The 19,360-nt window shown below is 46.6% G+C and overlaps 1 protein-coding gene across 1 annotated transcript; it reads left to right on the plus strand.

Moving 5' to 3' along the window:
* The first annotated feature begins 278 nt into the window (after positions 1–278).
* On the plus strand, positions 279–19,040 carry LOC126147421 (trypsin-7-like). The gene is made up of 2 exons (XM_049915696.1): positions 279–644; positions 18,408–19,040. The coding sequence occupies exons 1-2, from the start codon at positions 279–281 to the stop codon at positions 18,810–18,812; spliced, it is 771 nt and encodes a 256-aa protein (XP_049771653.1). The 3' UTR covers positions 18,813–19,040.
* The last annotated feature ends 320 nt before the right edge of the window (positions 19,041–19,360 follow it).

Genomic DNA, 19,360 nt, shown 5'->3' on the forward strand with positions numbered 1-19,360 from the left:
TACATGATGGTGTGTCAGTACTTAGTGGTGCCACTGTACGTGCGAATTCCAACGGAGAATTCCAGGCGAGGCTACAGAACGCAGATATACGGTCACAGAAGGCTGGGAGATGGTAAGATATTATTAAGAGCAGCTGGGTTGCCCAGCTGATAGCGCGGGAAGACTCCACACTTTGGGACGTTATCGCGAGCGCGCTGGGGTCAGCAGCAGCGCCCGGCGATAGCGCTGCGAGCACTGGCGCCGCGGCACGGCCAGGCCACCGAGCGACAGTGGGCGGCATGGCGCTGCGCCGCGGTCCCAGCCCCGCGCTGGTCCTGCTGCTGCTGCTGCTGGCGGCGGCGTCTTGTGTGGCGGCGCCGCGGCAGAAGCGCATCGTGGGAGGCAGTCCGGCCGCCATCGCCGACTTCCCGTGGCAGCTGTCGCTGCAGTACGACGGGTCGCACACCTGCGGCGCGGCCGTCATCGGCGGCGAGTGGGCGCTGACGGCCAAGTCGTGCGTGGGCACCGACCACCTGGAGCACCTGCAGCTGCGCGCCGGCAGCGCCGCGCGCTCCAGCGGCGGGTCGCTGCACAACGTGACGCAGGCGGTGCGCCACTACCTGGCGCTGCCCACCGCCATGGACTACGACTTCGCGCTGCTCAAGGTGCGCCACGCTCACTGCTCGACTGCGCCCCGCTGCAAGGCTACTTTACAGGGCACTACGTCGCCAAACAAAGATTCGAAACTCAGCTGCCGAGGCGCATGCGCAGCGCGCGGTTGCTCAGGTCCTACATCTACATCTACATTTATACTCCGCAAGCCACCCAACGGTGTGTGGCGGAGGGCACTTTACGTGCCACTGTCATTACCTCCCTTTCCTGTTCCAGTCGCGTATGGTTCGCGGGAAGAACGACTGTCTGAAAGCCTCCGTGCGCGCTCGAATCTCTCTAATTTTACATTCGTGATCTCCTCGGGAGGTATAAGTAGGGGGAAGCAATATATTCGATACCTCGTCCAGAAACGCACCCTCTCGAAACCTGGCGAGCAAGCTACACCGCGATACAAAGCGCCTCTCTTGCAGAGTCTGCCACTTGAGTTTGCTAAACATTTCCGTAACGCTATCACGCTTTCCAAATAACCCTGTGACGAAACGCGCCGCTCTCCTTTGGATCTTCTCTATCGCCTCCGTCAACCCGATCTGGTACGGATCCCACACTGATGAGCAATACTCAAGTATAGATCGAACGAGTGTTTTGTAAGCCACCTCCTTTGTTGATGGACTACATTTTCTAAGAACTCTCAACCTGGTACCTGCCTTACCAACAATTGATTTTATGTGATCATTCCACTTCAAATCGTTCCGTACGCATACTCCCAGATATTTTACAACAGTGACTGCTACCAGTGTTTGTTCCGCATTCATATAATCATACAATAAAGGATCCTTCTTTCTATGTATTCGCAATACATTACATTTGTCTATGTTAAGGGAAAGGTTGCCATTCCCTGCACCAAGTGCCTATCCGCTGCAGATCTTCCTGCATTACGCTACAATTTTCTAATGCTCCAACTTCTCTGTATACTACAGCATCATCCGCGAAAACCCGCATGGAACTTCCGACACTATCTACTAGGTCATTTATATATATCGTGAAAAGCAATGGTCCCATAACACTCCCCTGTGGCACGCCAGAGGTTACTTTAACGTCTGTAGATGTCTCTCCATTGAGAACAACATGCTGTGTTCTGTTTGCTAAAAACTCTTCAATCCAGCCACACAGCTGGTCTGATATTCCGTAGGCTCTTACTTTGTTTATCAGGCGACAGTGCGGAACTGTATCGAACGCCTTCCGGAAGTCAAGGAAAATGGCATCTTATCTGGGAGCCTGTATCTAATATTTTTTGGGTCTCACGAACAAATAAAGCGAGTCGGGTCTCACACGATCGCTGTTTCCGGAATCCATGTTGATTCCTACAGAGTCGATTCTGGGTTGCCAAAAACGACATGATACGCGAGCAAAAACATGTTCTAAAATTCTACAACTCCCTGTAGAAACTAAACCGTTGGCAGATATGAAACTTCCTGGCAGATTAAAACTGTGTGCCCGACCGAGACTCGAACTCTTGACCTTTGCCTTTCGCAGGCGAGTGCTCCAACAACTGAGCTACCCAAGCACGACTCACGCCCCGTCCTCATAGCTTCACTTCTGCCAGTATCTCAGTCTCCTACCTTCCAAACTTTACAGAAGCTCTCCTGCGAACCCTGCAGAACTAGCACTCCTGAAAGAAACCGTTCGCACTCTGGCGATATTAAAATGAAGCCGCGTGGGATTAGCCGAGCGGTCAGGGGCGCTGCAGTCATGGACTGTGCGGCTGGTCCCGGCGGAGGTTCGAGTCCTCCCTCGGGCATGGGTGTGTGTGTTTGTCCTTAGGATAATTTAGGTTAAGTAGTGTGTAAGCTTAGGGACTGATGACCTTAGCAGTTAAGTCCCATAAGATTAAAAAAAGAATTAAAATGCGCTCCACAAGAAAACTGAAGGATCACATTTCGAAACCCGTCATTTTCACGTATTGCGCCTCTTAAATTCCATTACATCTTTTTTTTGATGGGGGTCTGCCTTTAGCAAAACACAGTCTTCTTTTTATCTCCCAAACATGTTTTACTGCAGTTGCAATATAATCAGTGGCCTTTTATTTATGGCTATTAAACATAAAGGATGCTCTTTACTGTTTGTACACATGTAAATATTAGTTTCTAAAATCGTACTTACAAATTTTTGTAAGAATGCATAATATTAAGTACACTACGGCCCATTAAAATTGCTACACCACGAAGATTACGTGCTACAGACGCGAAATTTAACCGACAGGAAAAAGACGCTGTGATATGCAAATGATTAACTATCCAGAGCATTCACACAAGGTTGGCGCCGGGGGCGACACCTACAACGTGCTGACATAAGGAAAGTTTCCAACCGATTTCTCATACACAAACAGCAGTTGACCGGTGTTGCCTGATGAAACGTTGTCGTGATGCCTCGTGTAAGGAGGAGAAATGCGTACCATCACGTTTACGACCTTGATAAAGGTCGGATTGTAACCTAACGCGAATGCGGTTTATCGTATCGCGACATTGCTGCTCGCGTTGGTCGAGATCCAATGACTGTTAGCACAATATGGAATCGGTGGGTTCAGGAGGGTAATACGGGATGCCGTGCTGGATCCCAACGGCCTCGTATCACTAGCAGTAGAGACGACAGGCATCTTATCCGCATCGCTGTAACGGATCGTGCAGACCCGTCTCGATCCCTGAGTCAACAGATGGGGACGTTTGCAAGACAACAACCGTCTGCACGAACAGTTCGACGACGTTTGCAGCAACGTGTCCTACCAGATCGGAGGCCACGGCTGCGGTTACCCTTGACGCAGCATCACAGACAGGAGCGCCTGCGATGGTGTACTCGACGACGAACCTGGGTGCACTAATGGCAAAACGTCACTTTTTCGGACGAATCCAGGTTCTGTTTACAGCATCATGATGGTCGCATCCGTGTTTGGCGACACGGCGGTGAACGCACATTGCAAGCGTGTATTCGTCATCGCCATACTGGTGTACCACCCGGCGTGATGGTATGGGGTGCCGCTGGTTACATGTCTCGGTCACCTCTTGTTCGCACTGACGGCACTTTGAAAAGTGGACGTTACATCTCAGATGTGTTACGACCCGTGGCTCTACCCTTCATTCGATCCCCGCGAAACCCTACATTTCAGCAGGACAATGCACGACCGCATGTTGCATGTCCTCTACGGGCCTTTCTGGATACAGAAAATGTTTGACTGCTGCCCTGGCCAGCACATTCTCCAGATCTCTCACCAACTGAAAACGTCTGGTCAATGGTGGCCGAGCAACTGGCTCGTCACAATACGCCAGTCACAATTCTTGATGAACTGTGGTATCGTGTTGAAGCTGCATGGGCATCTGTACCTGTACACGCCATCCAAGCTGTTTGACTCTATGCCCAGGCGTATCAAGGCCGTTATTACGGCCGGAGGTGGTAGTTCTGTGTACTGATTTTTCAGGATGTGTGCACCCAAATTGCGTGAAAATGTAATCACATATCAGTTCTAGTATAATATATTTGTCCAATGAATACCTCGTTTATCATCTGCATTTCTTGTAGGTGTAGCAATTTTAATGGCCAGTAGTGTATTTATAGCTTCTTTACCACATGCTGTGGTTTTCCTGAGGTATATTTTTATAGTGCCTTTTTTCTTTCACAGTTTGTCATTTACAACCATATACAAGTCAATGTAGACTAATTATTAAAGAATAAATTACGATTTGAAAACTGTTATGGCTATGCCTGAAGTTAAATCTATGTGGTAGGTTTGATTGTCACTGTTTACCAGCTGTAAAAATAAGACGGCGGACAGTGGAACAGTTGAAGCTGTTCCTGGCGGTTGTTTTGAATCTTTCAGAGTTGTATGTGCCATTTTGTGTGTGTGTGCGTGTGTGTGTGTGTGTGTGTGTGTGTGTGTGTGTGTGTGTGTGTGAAAGGTATTTGTGGGGGGGGGGGGGACATTCTATAGGTTGGTGTTATCTAATAATTCTTTGAGGGCAGAGAACAGAGTTCCACTGCAGAGAGCTGTGTATCATTTATTACTTGTTTTCCTTCAACTAAGGGTTTTTGCGTTTCATAGTTTTCTTCAGTTATTAGTTTTTGTGGGGAGCTGTTGCTGCATTTGAGAATTTTCAAGTCAGCATTGTTGTCCGTTGGACTATGCTTCTTGTAGATGAGGTGTTCAGCAAATGTGGAATGACAGCTCTTACTTTTTAATGCTCTTCTGTGTTCTGTGTACCTGCTATTAAAGTTTCTACTTGTCTGTCCTCTATAAACAGATTTGCAATGTTGACATGTTAATTGTCAAATACCAGATACGTTGTGTTTGTCTGTGGTTGTCCTTAGTTTTCTCTCTGTTGACTTTTCTGTCCTGTAGGCTATTTTTAGCTCTTGTATTTTTAGTATCATGCCTACTCTGTGGGCTGTTTTGTTGTTGTAGGTGTGAGTGAAGCACTTGTTTGTTTATGTGGGTGTTTCTTGTTCATCTATTGTAAAAGCAAACACGGACAAAAGAGCTTCAATCTGAACATGATTACGAAAGTTTCATACTTGGCTCAGAGGTGTGTACACCCTTCCTGTGTGACGGTGCAAAAGCGAGGCGCCCCGTGACGTCAGCCTCGGGCTCAACGACGTTTTAGACAGCGAGGTGTCGACTCTGGCGGGAAAAAGGCCAGAGCTCACAAGTTCATGTGACGTGTAAGGTGGGTTAAAGACGTCACATTGACACCAAACTTCGCAGTTCTGTCCAAAGCCACTGCGGACGTGTCACCCAATGGGAAGGTTGTCACAGCCGCCCTTACCTACGTTTCACTACTTCCTTTGACGCCTCTGCTGTGGAAGTCAGAAACGCGACGCCCAGCGTTGAAATCACGTTGTTTTCTTGTGGCTGACCGAGGAAGCATTACAGACACACTGGCTCTCAGAACCGGCACCAAAAGGCGTCAGGGGGTGGCATGAAGGACCTGGGTGATACTACCCCTTTCTTTATAGCATTGTTTCCCACGCATTTCGCGTTCGTAAACAACTCTTCTCCAAGGAAATGGTGGGACTGCGTCCCCATTAAACCGCCTTGGAGCACTCTTGTGTTGGAACCACTAAGTACTCTTCAACACCATTCGACGAAATTTCAAGGTGATTTAAAGTAGCAAGTACTTTTTCATCCCTCCTATTTCTCTTCCTGCTGTGGTCAGGGAGAAGGGGGCGGTTTGGGAGGGTGTGACATTGACACATACGCGAATACAACGGCGAAATGTCCTTTTAGGACCCACCAGTTTGGTAAAACTCTCGGTCACACCAAAAAACCTCTGTTGAGCGCCTTGAAAATGTATCTGTACAGACAGAACCTGTGACGAAAATACCACGGCCCCTGCTAATGCTCTTCAGCCGCTATACTGCTGGTCTGTAAGTGTCTAGGCTTTCGCCACGTGTCCTCTCTGTACAGGTGGGCGAGTGCCACACAGGGTTTTGCCCAATTGGGCAGTCTTACGTTAGAGGCACCCTTCGCAGTTTTATACACGCGTGTGTCAGTGTCACATCCGCCCGTGATCACTTCAGAGGTGGACGCAAAATAGGACTGCTCAAGAAAGCGTAACCACCCTTAGCTGCTTTGTATCACGATGAGATATCGTTGATTTGGTCAGTCTTCAGTGGTTGCAGCCCATACACGAGAGCGAAAATTGCGGTACTACTGCGCTCCAAACAGGTATGATCATGAAACTTGCTGTAGGATTAAAACTGTGTGCCGGACCCAGACTCGAACTCACAGAAGCGCTGCTGTGAAGTTTGCAAGGTAGAAGACGAGTTACTAGCAGAACTGAAGCTGTGAGGACGGGTCGTGAGTCGTGCTTGGGTAGCTCAGATGGTACAGCACTTGCCCGCGAAAGGCAAATGTTCCGAGTTCGAGTCTCGATCCGGCACACAGTTTGCCGCGCATGATTAGCGGAACGGTCTAAGGTACCGCAGTCATGGACTATGCGGCTGGTCCCGGCGGAGGTTCGAGGCCTCCCTCGGGCATGGGTGTGTGTGTTTGTCCTTAGGTTAATTTAGATTAAGTAGTGTGTAAGCTTAGGGACTGATGACCTTAGCAGTTAAGTCCCATAAGATTTCACACACATTTGAACCTCGGCACACAGTTTTAATCTTCCAGGAAGTTTCATATCAGCAGACACTCCGCTGCAGAGTGAAAATATCATTCAGGTATGATCATATACATATGAAGATGGTAAGTGTTGTTTCGGACATGTCCGAAAGAACCATGCAACTCATTTTTAGAATGAAATTACAACGAAATCGCTACGCTTAGCTGCACACACGCATTGATATACGTCAACGGGGACAGTCGAAAATGTATGTCCCGCCCAGGACTCGAACCCGGGATCTCCTGCTTACATGGCAGACGCTTTATCCATCTTTTTTTTTGTCTTATTTTGTTCTTTATTGTTCGTTCCATTTGTTCGGGGCGGACGTCCCATGACACCCATTTAGGTTCATCGTTGATCTGTTTACTCAGTTTTTTGTTACAGAGGGCGACTAACCCTCTGACCGAACACGCTGAGCTACCGTGTCGGCATCCATCTGAGCCACCGAGGACACAGAGGGTAGTGCGACTGTAGGGACTTATCTTCGGCACGCCTCCCGTGAGACCCACATTCACAACTTATTGTCCCGCACTATATTCGTCGTGTCTCTGCCGATTATACTCATTACTCGCGGCTTTATGCCTATTCCCGCAAGAATTCGAGCACTGTTTGCGCATCCGCACAGAAGAAGATGGTCATCTTCGATGGGGATGCGGCCCCACAATGTCCTAGGAGGGTTAAAACGCCCGAGGGTGTTAGCAGTGGCCAAGGTTGTCAATAACGTCTTCTTGTTACTCGCCGGAGTACAAATTGTCGTTCTCGACCACGAAATGTGAGAGAATCAACGCCCCACAGAGGGTAGTGGTTTCACTGTCCTATATGCCACCCCTTGCGGCCGTTTCGTGCCTATTTTGACGGTGTTTTCCTTGGCTCATTGGGAAACTGCGTGTTTTCAAAGACGGGCGTCACTGTTCTGACCTCGATTGCAGAGGAGTCATAGGAAGGAGTGAAATATGGATAAGAGAGAGCGTGACAACATTCCAATCGTATGACACGTCCACCGTGCCACTGGTCAGAATTGTGGTGCAATTTGGTGGGTGAATACACGCACCTCACACGTCACACGAACTTCTGATCCGTGGCATTTTCTTACAGGTATCGACACTTCCATGTTCGAAGCGCCGTGGAGTCCGAGGGTGACGTCGCAGTGCCTCAAGCTTTTGCACCATTACAACAGATCTTGTACGCATCTTTGAGCCAAACATTACAATGGGTGAAAATTTTGGGGTTTGGAAAATGTGATTCTTTTGTTCTGTTGCGCCATTTAGTAGTAGCATATGGTTTGAGGTTAGGCGTTGCGTCGGTAGCGTATCAACATAGTTAAATACGAAGTGGCGAACACACAACCACGCCATGCATAGTTGTTTGTGGGATTTCGATAATGGTGATTACAAAAACAATCAGCGACGAGTTGCTGCACTTGAACATGGATAGACTCACAATATCTGATCTGTAGATGAAAATTCTTTCCATTAGAAACACATACACAAATGACTTTCAAAAATAAAAGTGAGTGTGCAAGAGCCCACATCTACTGACTGATCCTCTAACTACGCCTAACTAGATTTTAAGAATACAATTATACAAAAGTTAGCTGAGCTTCTGAATCGCTGACGTAACCCACGATATCTCCAATTGTAATTGACAAATATGTGCATAACCAATACTCTCCTCACACTGTCTATAACGCTCTGAGAACAAGAGATTACTGTAGCGTCATACATATTTAATATAGGGTATACATTAAGTCCGGGAACACTTTCAATAATTTATTGCACGAGAACTGAACATTGTACAGACGTCATACATATTGCATTTTGAAGATAAACTCTGAAAGTTTTTTTTACAAACATTCGAGATGCGATGTAGATTTCGACAAGATATGGTTCATGCGAGACGGAGCTCGATCCCCGATCTAAATTGGTAGACGTCCGGGAGAGCGGTGTGTTGACCACATGCCCCTCCATATCGGCATCCAGTGACGCCTGTTGGCCTAGGATGACACGGCGGCCGATCGGTACCATTGGTCTGTCCGGGCGCAGTTTAGTTTCTTTGATCACATACGGCTCCTGTTTGTGTACAGGTGTACAGTAAGAACGCCAAAATCATTGCTGAGCTGAAAACAGACATTCAGGAGGTCATCGACAGCATCGGTGTTCCGACACTTCTGTGGATTATACAGAATGTCGCTATTCGTCTGCCGTCAAAGACGGCAGAAATATTGAACATGTCATAACCTAAATCCGAATATCTGTAATGACGTTCATGAAACCGAGGTAACAGTTTCAGGACTGAAAAGGATCAAACATCAACACGTAGAAGGGGGACTCATCAGATAGTTCGTCATTTTTCACCAAATTAACATTTATTTAAGAAAAACATACTGATCAGTTAAATTCCAGACTAATAACAACATGAAAAACATCAGAATTTTTTTTTTTTACATATAAATTGACAAACTACTGAAATTTACCAACATAAGCAAAAGGAAACAGTATTCAATAAACACAAACATCTGAGTTTATGAACAGTAAGAATGAAATTTGAATCGTTCAGTAAAGGGAAACTACATTTACCAAATGCAGAGCACATCCGGTTCTATGAAGAACAGTTACCGGGGAAATTGAACACTCCTCTTATATGAACAGTAAGAAGATCAACAGCTTGATTATAATTTACAAACGTTCATGAGGTAATCCCGCTAAACTCCATTGCCTACAACTCTGGCGGCAGTCGCTCAACCCAGGTATAACTCCAACTGTGGTAGGTAAGACAGACGACGCGGCAAAAGCGCTCCCGCGACCATAACTTAGACCCTGGGCGTTGGGCAGGATGCCGCGAACGTAGCGGCCCAGAAGTCACGGTGCAATCACCAAGGTAGACTCTCGTGTCAAACAATAGCAGAATATACACTGTCTAATGATGAGACTCGGTTTAGCAAGATAAATACAACTCGTAACCTTAGATGAAGCAAGTAGTTAAAGCCAAACTTACATAAATAAACTTATATATATTATTATTATTTTCGCTTATTCCCTTTTGAGAGAGCGACTGAACTTGCGTAATCATGATTTCTTCTTCTTTCTTCGTTCTTCCCAGATTCTCTTCATACGTTCACAGTGTTCTCTGTTGCGTTCTTCCGACCATCTTTTTCCCGTTCTGCCGGCCGTTGTGGCCGAGCGGTTGAAGGAGCTTCAGTCCGGAACCGCGCTGCTGCTACGGTCGCAGGTTCGAATCCTGCCTCGGGCATGGATGTGTGTGATGTCCTTATGCTAGCTCGGTTTAACTTTTTCTAAATCTAGAGGACTGATGACCTCAGATGATAATTCTCATAGTGCTCAGAGCTATTTGAACCATTTTCCCGTTCTGTTCTCCGTATATTCTTGTTTAAGTGTGTGTTTCTCTATTATGTTTCCAAACTGTTCTCTATTGTTTATGTTGTCTTGTGTGATTCCCAATTCTTTAATGTCTTCTTCTGCTTCAGTGATCCACTTTGTCTTGTCTTTGCTCTTGTTTACTATCTCAAAGATTTGTCTTGTGATCCTGCTTTTATACATCCTGCTGATATGTCCATAAAATTTCACCCTTCTTTTTCTAATGGTGTCTGTTATTGTTTCAGTGCTTTTGTAAATCTCTCTAGTTGTCCTCTTCATCCAAATTCCCTCCCAAACCACTGGTCCATATAATTTCCTGAGGATTTTTCTTTCCTGCTTTTGAATTTCTCTGATCTTCGTAAGACCATGAATCACTGTAGTTTCTGCAACATAAAGTGCTTCTGGTAGGACTACTGTGTTGTAATGCCTTAGTTTCGCATGGACAGAAATAGATTTCTTATTATTGTGATTCCATGTGAGCTTATATGCTTTTTGTAATCTGGAGATTCTATCTTTATTGGCTATTGAGTTCAATCCTGATGGTTGGATTATCTCTCCCAGATATCTGAAATGGGCAACTTGTGCCACTTTCCCGTATTGAGTAGTAATTGGGAGATTATCCACAGGTTTGTTTTCTATATACTGTCTTTTCTCGTAGGAGATTTGTGGCCCAGTTTTCTGTGAGATTTGGTGTACTTTTTCCAGTGCAAGTTTGGCTTCCACTCTATTGTTCGTTAGAATGGCAAGATCGTCCGCGAAAGCCAGACACTTCACCCTAATTCTCTGCTCTTTTTTTTTTATCCCAAGCTGAATTCCCTTTATTTCCGTTTCCCATGTCCTCACTTTTTTTGTCAGAACCATGTTAAACAGAAGGGGGGACATTCCATCTCCCTGGCGAACAGCAGTATGAATATGAAATACTTCTGATGTTTCTCCCATGAATTTAAGTTTGGAGGTTGTATCTGTTAATGCCTGTTGAATAACTGACCTTGTTTTTCTGTCAATCCTAAACTCCTCTAAAGTGTGAAATAATGTTTGCCTATCTATTGAATCATAAGCCTTTTTAAAATCGACAAAAGTTACGACAGTATTTCTACATCTTCTCATTTGCAAAATTGTTTTTAAATTCCGTATCTGTTCGATGCAAGATCTACCTTTGCGAAACCCTGCCTGATACTGCCCTATTAACTCGCTAAGACTGAGAGATAATTAGAAAGGATTTTGTCGTACACAATAAATAGATATGCCTCTGTTTAGGTAATGTGATAAGTGATTACATGTAACTAAAGAGCAGGTACAAACTGAGCAGTTGCAATTAAACCCCCTTATGCATGAATAAGTATTGCTCAAACGCCTTAAGAAACACTAGTTAAGGTGAGCTTAAGCAAAGCAGAAAATTTCACTCAGTAGTAGCCCTATGTAATTGAATTACGACTAAGACACATCAACGTAGGTTAGAATAAATACACCTTTACTAAATCACAATTGGATTTCAAGTTCATACCCAGTACCTGATACAGTGCCATGACGTTGCCACTCACCGGTGTTACCGCTTCAATTCATGAAATCTTCCCGTCTCCTCTATATCTCTTTTGTTACACAACCTTCCCTTCTACAATAACCTATGAAACCTTGCCTTAGGATTTCTATCTCTTGCTTAATAATAAAAAATGAAATCTTCCCATTGAATTTAATTCTCTTTCTCAATCTTCGCATACAAATTTAAATGCTGCTTATTAAAAGTGATTTTCTGATTATTTCGGCAAAACATAGCATGTGTCGTCGTCGTGGCCCTCAGTCGTTACCTGAAGTAACCCAAAACTGTTACTTACCTCTTCTTACTGTTACTGGATCGCCATCTGACTGCTACATCGAACTGCGACATGAATATACTTACTCTGTTTTAGTATACTCTATTAGCTGCTAGTGGGCCGTCATAATAAGTGGCTGTATTTATTGCCAAAGCTGACGTTATTCTTGAATAGCAAAGCTGACGTTATTCTTTAATTAATTTGAGTGAAGTTCCGTAATTCATAGTTAAACTTTTTCTTGACAAGAATAAAATTTTGCAAAGTTTTACGTTGATGGTTTTTGGGGCGGATTATAATCAGTAATACAATATTTCTGGCAAAAATTAATTATATGCTGAATGAAATTATTTTACAAACGTTGAAATTGGACTTACTTTTTACAATAATCTTACAACTAGCATTGAGCAAACATACCTTCAGTAGTCTTGAGTTTCTCAAAAAAATAGTTCAATAATATTTGTTCCTCTCATGATAATAGTTAGCTGATGTCTCTGTACATCCGTTTATAATCTCTTGTAAACCATAGCTGGTGGCTGGCAGCCACACCGCTCCTCTCAGCCTCTCGCTTCAAACCTGCTACCGACTCGCTTCACATCTCTCTTACTTCTGACTTCCTACGAATGCTAAAGTGCGGTCTCTCCCCTCAACAATGCTTTCTGGTGCAGACAATCCCTGCTGCCATTACAAAATGTATCAATGCGCGGTCTCTCCGGCTCTTTTCCTAAAACGTATCCACACGCTGTCCCTCCCGCCCTTTCTAAAATTATATCAATGTGCGGTCTCTCGTGCGAACAATACTTTGATGCAGACATTGCCTGCTACCACAGTTATTTCCAAGAAGGCAAATAGTAATTATTCCTACCTAATCCTATAAATGAAATATAAACACCTTTCATAAATTGAGGTTTGACAATAGACAATAGAAATATACACGTCTTATATTCATAACGTCATATTCCAAGCGGGTGCACACAAGGGATTAACCAATTAAAAGATTGACTCGGCTTGGAAGAAGGTGCACTAACAACTATTCGCCACTCTCAAGCCAACGCACACTGCAGAACAAACAAACACGTATTATACACTGAGCAAGACACGATAATATTGCGCCAATTTTCCTTTAAACAATAAAACCACAGGGCCAGAATATCAATAGGCAGTATGTTACGGTGCGCTCTCCCCACCGTCAACTATCCTTTTTAACTCCTTTTCAAATTCTAACATTCTGCGAGGTATCTGTTTGTTGTAAGTTCTGTCTCCCTACCACTTTCGCGCAGCGACGCTCTGAGCGTGTTTTTTAGAGAATTGACTAGTTTGAACCTGGGACCTGTTGCTGGTAAGGAGACGCCAGACCACACATGACATGTAGAGTTCAGAAGAGTTCAGTGAGACTAGCGATGATATAATCAAATACTTAATGATTTCAGCGTCAGCTCCACTGCACTCCCTGTAAAAGAATCTTAATACTAACTAAATTTAGTGGAAGCGGTTCAAGGCTTTCCTATTTTTAGTTAGCTGGTAAAATAACGTCGAAAAAGCAGTTAAGTTTACCATTGGAATTTTTATTCTACTCACAAAACATTGTTTATAAATTGCGCTGTTGATGAAAGGAAATATTTTTAATACAGGATGATAAAAACCAACTACTTTCAACAAAAAATGTGAACGAATATTCCCTGAATGGGTTTCCAAGTTCTATAATGGATCGAAGGATGACGTATGCCATATCACATCTACACTCCTGGAAATGGAAAAAAGAACACATTGACACCGGTGTGTCAGACCCACCATACTTGCTCCGGACACTGCGAGAGGGCTGTACAAGCAATGATCACACGCACGGCACAGCGTACACACCAGGAACCGCGGTGTTGGCCGTCGAATGGCGCTAGCTGCGCAGCATTTGTGCACCGCCGCCGTCAGTGTCAGCCAGTTTGCCGTGGCATACGGAGCTCCATCGCAGTCTTTAACACTGGTAGCATGCCGCGACAGCGTGGACGTGAACCGTATGTGCAGTTGACGGACTTTGAGCGAGGGCGTATAGTGGGCATGCGGGAGGCCGGGTGGACGTACCCCCGAATTGCTCACCACGTGGGGCGTGAGGTCTCCACAGTACATCGATGTTGTCGCCAGTGGTCGGCGGAAGGTGCACGTACCCGTCGACCTGGGACCGGACCGCAGCGACGCACGAATGCACGCCAAGACCGTAGGATCCTACGCAGTGCCGTAGGGGACCGCACCGCCACTTCCCAGCAAATTAGGGACACTGTTGCTCCTGGGGTATCGGCGAGGACCATTCGCAACCGTCTCCATGGAGCTGGGCTACGGTCCCGCACACCGTTAGGCCGTCTTCCGCTCACGCCCCAACATCGTGCAGCCCGCCTCCAGTGGTGTCGCGACAGGCGTGAATGGAGGGATGAATGGAGACGTGTCGTCTTCAACGACGAGAGTCGCTTCTGCCTTGGTGCCAATGATGGTCGTATGCGTGTTTGGCGCCGTGCAGGTGAGCGCCACAATCAGGACTGCATACGACCGAGGCACACAGGGCCAACACCCGGCATCATGGTGTGGGGAGCGATCTCCTACACTGGCCGTACACCACTGGTGATCGTCGAGGGGACACTGAATAGTGCACGGTACATCCAAACCGTCATCGAACCCATCGTTCTACCATTCCTAGACCGGCAAGGGAACTTGCTGTTCCAACAGGACAATGCACGTCCGCATGTATCCCGTGCCACCCAACGTCCTCTAGAAGGTGTAAGTCAACTACCCTGGCCAGCAAGATCTCCGGATCTGTCCCCCATTGAGCATGTCTGGGACTGGATGAAGCGTCGTCTCACGCGGTCTGCACGTCCAGCACGAACGCTGGTCCAACTGAGGCGCCAGGTGGAAATGGCATGGCAAGCCGTTCCACAGGACTACATCCAGCATCTCTACGATCGTCTCCATGGGAGAATAGCAGCCTGCATTGCTGCGAAAGGTGGATATACACTGTACTAGTGCCGACATTGTGCATGTTCTGTTGCCTGTGTCTATGTGCCTGTGGTTCTGTCAGTGTGATCATGTGATGTATCTGACCCCAGGAATGTGTCAATAAAGTTTCCCCTTCGTGGGACAATGAATTCAGAGTGTTCTTATTTCAATTTCCAGGAGTGTATAATCTAGGTTTAAATTAAGTTTCATAAAAGAGAAAACTATCAAAAATGGTCTACAGTGACCCTCAATTATCTTTAGTGACTTATTTAACTTGTCGTAAATTACAGTGGCTGATGTGGCTTCTCAGTAATTATATAACGGAAAAATCATCGCGTTTCAGATTTTAACTTCTAGTAGCAAATGTGAATACCATGAGCTTTAATTGACGATCGACACAAGTATTACGCAAAAAGGGGATGTAACAGATGAGACTTCTGCAGTTCTGAGTGAAGCCTTATGCGCTCTTATGCAGCATCGCGTGCGTTCATTACCTTGTCGACGGTTAGGCAGCGTCAGGGGGCGGCGGGCGGCGCAGCTCCACGCACCTCACCGTCTCGGTAGCAACTCACTCTAACCTCTCTTACTACAATTTCGCGAAGTTGGTTTATGAAAAAGGTATCTGGCTGTGTTTTCAACTTACCAATCAGAGTCTCAATGTTAACCTTATGCTCCGCCTACAAAAATTTTGTCTGTCCATTGAGAAACGTTATACTTTTTGTTGTGGGGCAATGTTTTTAATGTTTGCAACGTAACAGAGACGCGTATAGCCTCACGCTAAAACTTGCAGATGGTGTGGACCTTTTAGTGTTATCGTAAGATCTATACTGCTCTTCCGGAGGGCTCTATCTTTTAACATGGGCTGGGGGGTGGTCCTGGCGGTCGGCCGGCGATGTGGGTGTCCGTCTCTTATCGTAGGGCCTTCTAGCTTACACGGCTCTGCTCTCGGCTTCTGTTCTCGTTTCTCCCATCGGAATTGCGTCTGTTTCACGGTGGGAAGGTATGACATGCATTTAGGCGTTCTTGTGTTAGCCTGTGGTATTCCATTTGCTCACTCGTTACTCGTATTACTTTGGTTAATTTAATGTCACGATTTATTCGGAGCTAAGTGACATACTGCCGGATTTGCTATCATGTCAGGGTTTTCGTGGAAGGTGTTGGATTTGCCTGACACCTTACAAAATAACAGAGGGAGTCGCCCGTCACCAGAGCTCCAGAGCACGACCTCCGTCACCTTCTTTAGCGGCTGTCCAACATTCGACAAGTCGCTCGGCCATCCGCCTGGGTACATGCGCTGTCAAATCCAAATATGCCCAACGCTAGACCACACATGACATGTAGAGTTCAGAAGAGTTCAATGAGACTAGCGATGATATAACCAAGCTCCACTGCACTCCCTGTAAAAGAATCTTAATACTAACCCCGACTCCAGGCACTGCTGCTCCAGCCCCCCTCCCACCGTCACCCGCCGTTCAAAACCCACTGCCGCTGCGATGAGCCTCCACACCTCAACCAGGAAAACCAGAGATAAGTCACAAGGGAGGCGAATATCGATGCTGGTGCCAGAGGTAGTTAGGCCAGGAAACCGAGCCGCCACGTCTCAGTTCACATACTGAATAAAATGTGTGCATGCCATAGTTTGTAACTAATTCATGTCTTTTTCATATACAGGGTGTTACAAAGAGGTACGGCCAAACGTTCAGGAAACGTTCCTCACACACACAAAGAAAGAAAATATGGTATGTGGACATGTGTCCGGAAACGCTTACTTTCCATGTTAGAGCTCATTTTATTACTTCTCTTCAAATCGCATTAACCATGGAATGGAAGCACACAGCAACAGAACGTACCAGCGTGACTTCAAACACTTTGTTACAGGAAATGTTCAAAATGTCCTCCGTTAGCGAGGATAAATGCATCCACCCTCCGTCGCTTGGAATCCCTGATGCGCTGATGCAGCCCTGGAGAATGGCGTATTGTATCACAGCCGTCCACAAGACGAGCGCGAAGAGTCTCTACATTTGGTACCGGGGTTGCGTAGACAAGAGCTTTCAAATTCCCCCATAAATGAAAGTCAAGAGGGTTGAGGTCAGGAGAGCGTGGAGGCCATGGAATTGGTCCGCCTCTACCAATCCATCGGTCACCGAATCTGTTGTTGAGAAGCGTACGAACACTTCGACTGAAATGTGCAGGAGCTCCATCGTGCATGAACCGCATGTTGTGTCGTACTTGTAAAGCCACAAGTTCTAGCAGCACAAGCCGGCCGCGGTGGTCTAGCGGTTCTAGGCGCTCAGTCCGCAACCGCGGGACTGCTACGGTCGCAGGTTCGAATCCTGCCTCGGGCATGGATGTGTGTGATGTCCTTAGGTTAGTTAGATTTAAGTAGTTCTAAGTTCTAGGGGACTGATGACCACAGATGTTAAGTCCCATAGTGCTCAGAGCCATTTGAACCAATTTTTTCTAGCAGCACAGGTAGAGTATCCCGTATGAAATCACGATAACGTGCTCCATTGAGCGTAGGTGGAAGAACATGGGGCCCAATCAAGACATCACCAACAATGCCTGCGCAAACGTTCACAGAAAATCTGTGTTGATGACGTGATTGCACAATTGCGTGCGGATTCTCGTCAGCCCACACATGTTGATTGTGAAAATTTACAATTTGATCACGTTGGAATGAAGCCTCATCCGTAAAGAGAACATTTGCACTGAAATGAGGATTGACACATTGTCGGATGAACCATTCGCAGAAGTGTACCCTTGGAGGCCAATCAGCTGCTGATAGTACCTGCACAGGCTGTACACGGTACGGAAACAACTGGTTCTCCGGTAGCACTCTCCATACAGTGACGTAGTCAACGTTACCTTGTACAGCAGCAACTTCTCTGGCGCTGACATTAGGGTTATCGTCAACTGCACGAAGAATTGCCTCGTCCATTGGAGGTGTCCTCGTCGTTCTAGGTCTTACCCAGTCGCGAGTCATAGGCTGTAATGTTCCGTGTTCCCTAAGACGCCGATCAATTGCTTCGAACTTATTCCTGTCGGGACACCTTCGTTCTGGAAATCTGTCTCGATACAAACGTACCGCGCCACGGCTATTGCCCCTTGCTAATCCATACATCAAGTGGGCATCTGCCAACTCCGCATTTGTAAACATTGCACTGACTGGAAAACCACGTTCGTGAAGAACACCAGCCTGTTGATGCTACGTACTGATGTGCTTGATGCTAGTACTGTAGAGCAATGAGTCGCATGTCAACACAAGCACCGAAGTCAACATTACCTTCCTTCAATTCGGCCAACTGCGGTGAATCGAGGAAGTACAGTACATACTGACGAAACTGAAATGAGCTCTAACATGGAAATTAAGCGTTTCCGGACACATGGCGACATAACATCTTTTCTTTATTTGTGTGTGAGGAATGTTTCCTGAAAGTTTGGCCGTACCTTTTTGTAACACCCTGTAGTTCAGTAACTGTCACCCTGTTTGCACGCGCCCACTGCAGGTCAGCCCTGCGTTCAACCTGGACGATCCGAACGTGAAGGCAGCAGCGCTCCCCGAGGAAGGCTCTGACCCTCTGGCGGGGACTGCAGTGGTCGCCACAGGGTGGGGCCGCAACGGGACCTCCGTGGAGCTGCCGGAGACGCTGGAGCAGGTGAGCAGCGCGGTGCTGGAGCGCGCCGACTGCCAGGAGCAGCTGGGCACCTGGTACGTCACCGAGCACATGGTGTGCGCCGGCGCCAGCGACCGGGGGCTCGTCTGCTGGGGCGACACCGGCGGGCCCCTCGTCAGCGGCACCACCCTCGTGGGCGTCGTGCCCACCACCGGCGTCTCCTGCGACGAGCAGCCCTCCGTCTTCTGCAGGGTCTCCGACGTCCGCTCCTGGATCACCAACAACACCGGCATCTGAGCCAGCTGTGCGGTCCTGCGTCGCACCACCTGACTACGTGGCGGATCTGTCTTTTATGGAGCGTTAAATTCTTATCTTCCTTTCCTTCTTTCCCGCTCTGGAAACTATTTAAATAGTGATCGATTTGTTACGTTATTCAGTACGAAAATCTAATTTTTATTTACTTCATTCTTCAGTTGTGAAATATTGTACACGAGTGTCTCAAATAAAAGGATTAGGTGCATCATATGCAGGAGCTTAGCTAAACTATTTTATGACTGAAACTTCCTGGCAGATTGAAACTGTGTGCCGGACCGAGACTCGAACTCGGGACCTTTGCCTTTCGTGGGCAAGTGCCCTACCAACTGAGCTACCCAAGCACGACTCACGCCCCGTCCTCACAGCTTTACTTCTGCCAGTATCTCGTCTCCTATCTTCCAAACTTAACAGAAGCTCTCCTGCGAACCCTGCAGAACTAGCACTCCTGAAAAAAGGGATATTACAAAGACGTGGCTTAGCCACAGCCTGGGGGATGTTTCCAGAATGAGATTTTCACTCTGCAGCGGAGT

The sequence above is a fragment of the Schistocerca cancellata genome, chromosome 1 (genome assembly GCF_023864275.1).
Source record: "Schistocerca cancellata isolate TAMUIC-IGC-003103 chromosome 1, iqSchCanc2.1, whole genome shotgun sequence".
In the NCBI taxonomy this organism is placed as follows: domain Eukaryota; kingdom Metazoa; phylum Arthropoda; class Insecta; order Orthoptera; family Acrididae; genus Schistocerca; species Schistocerca cancellata.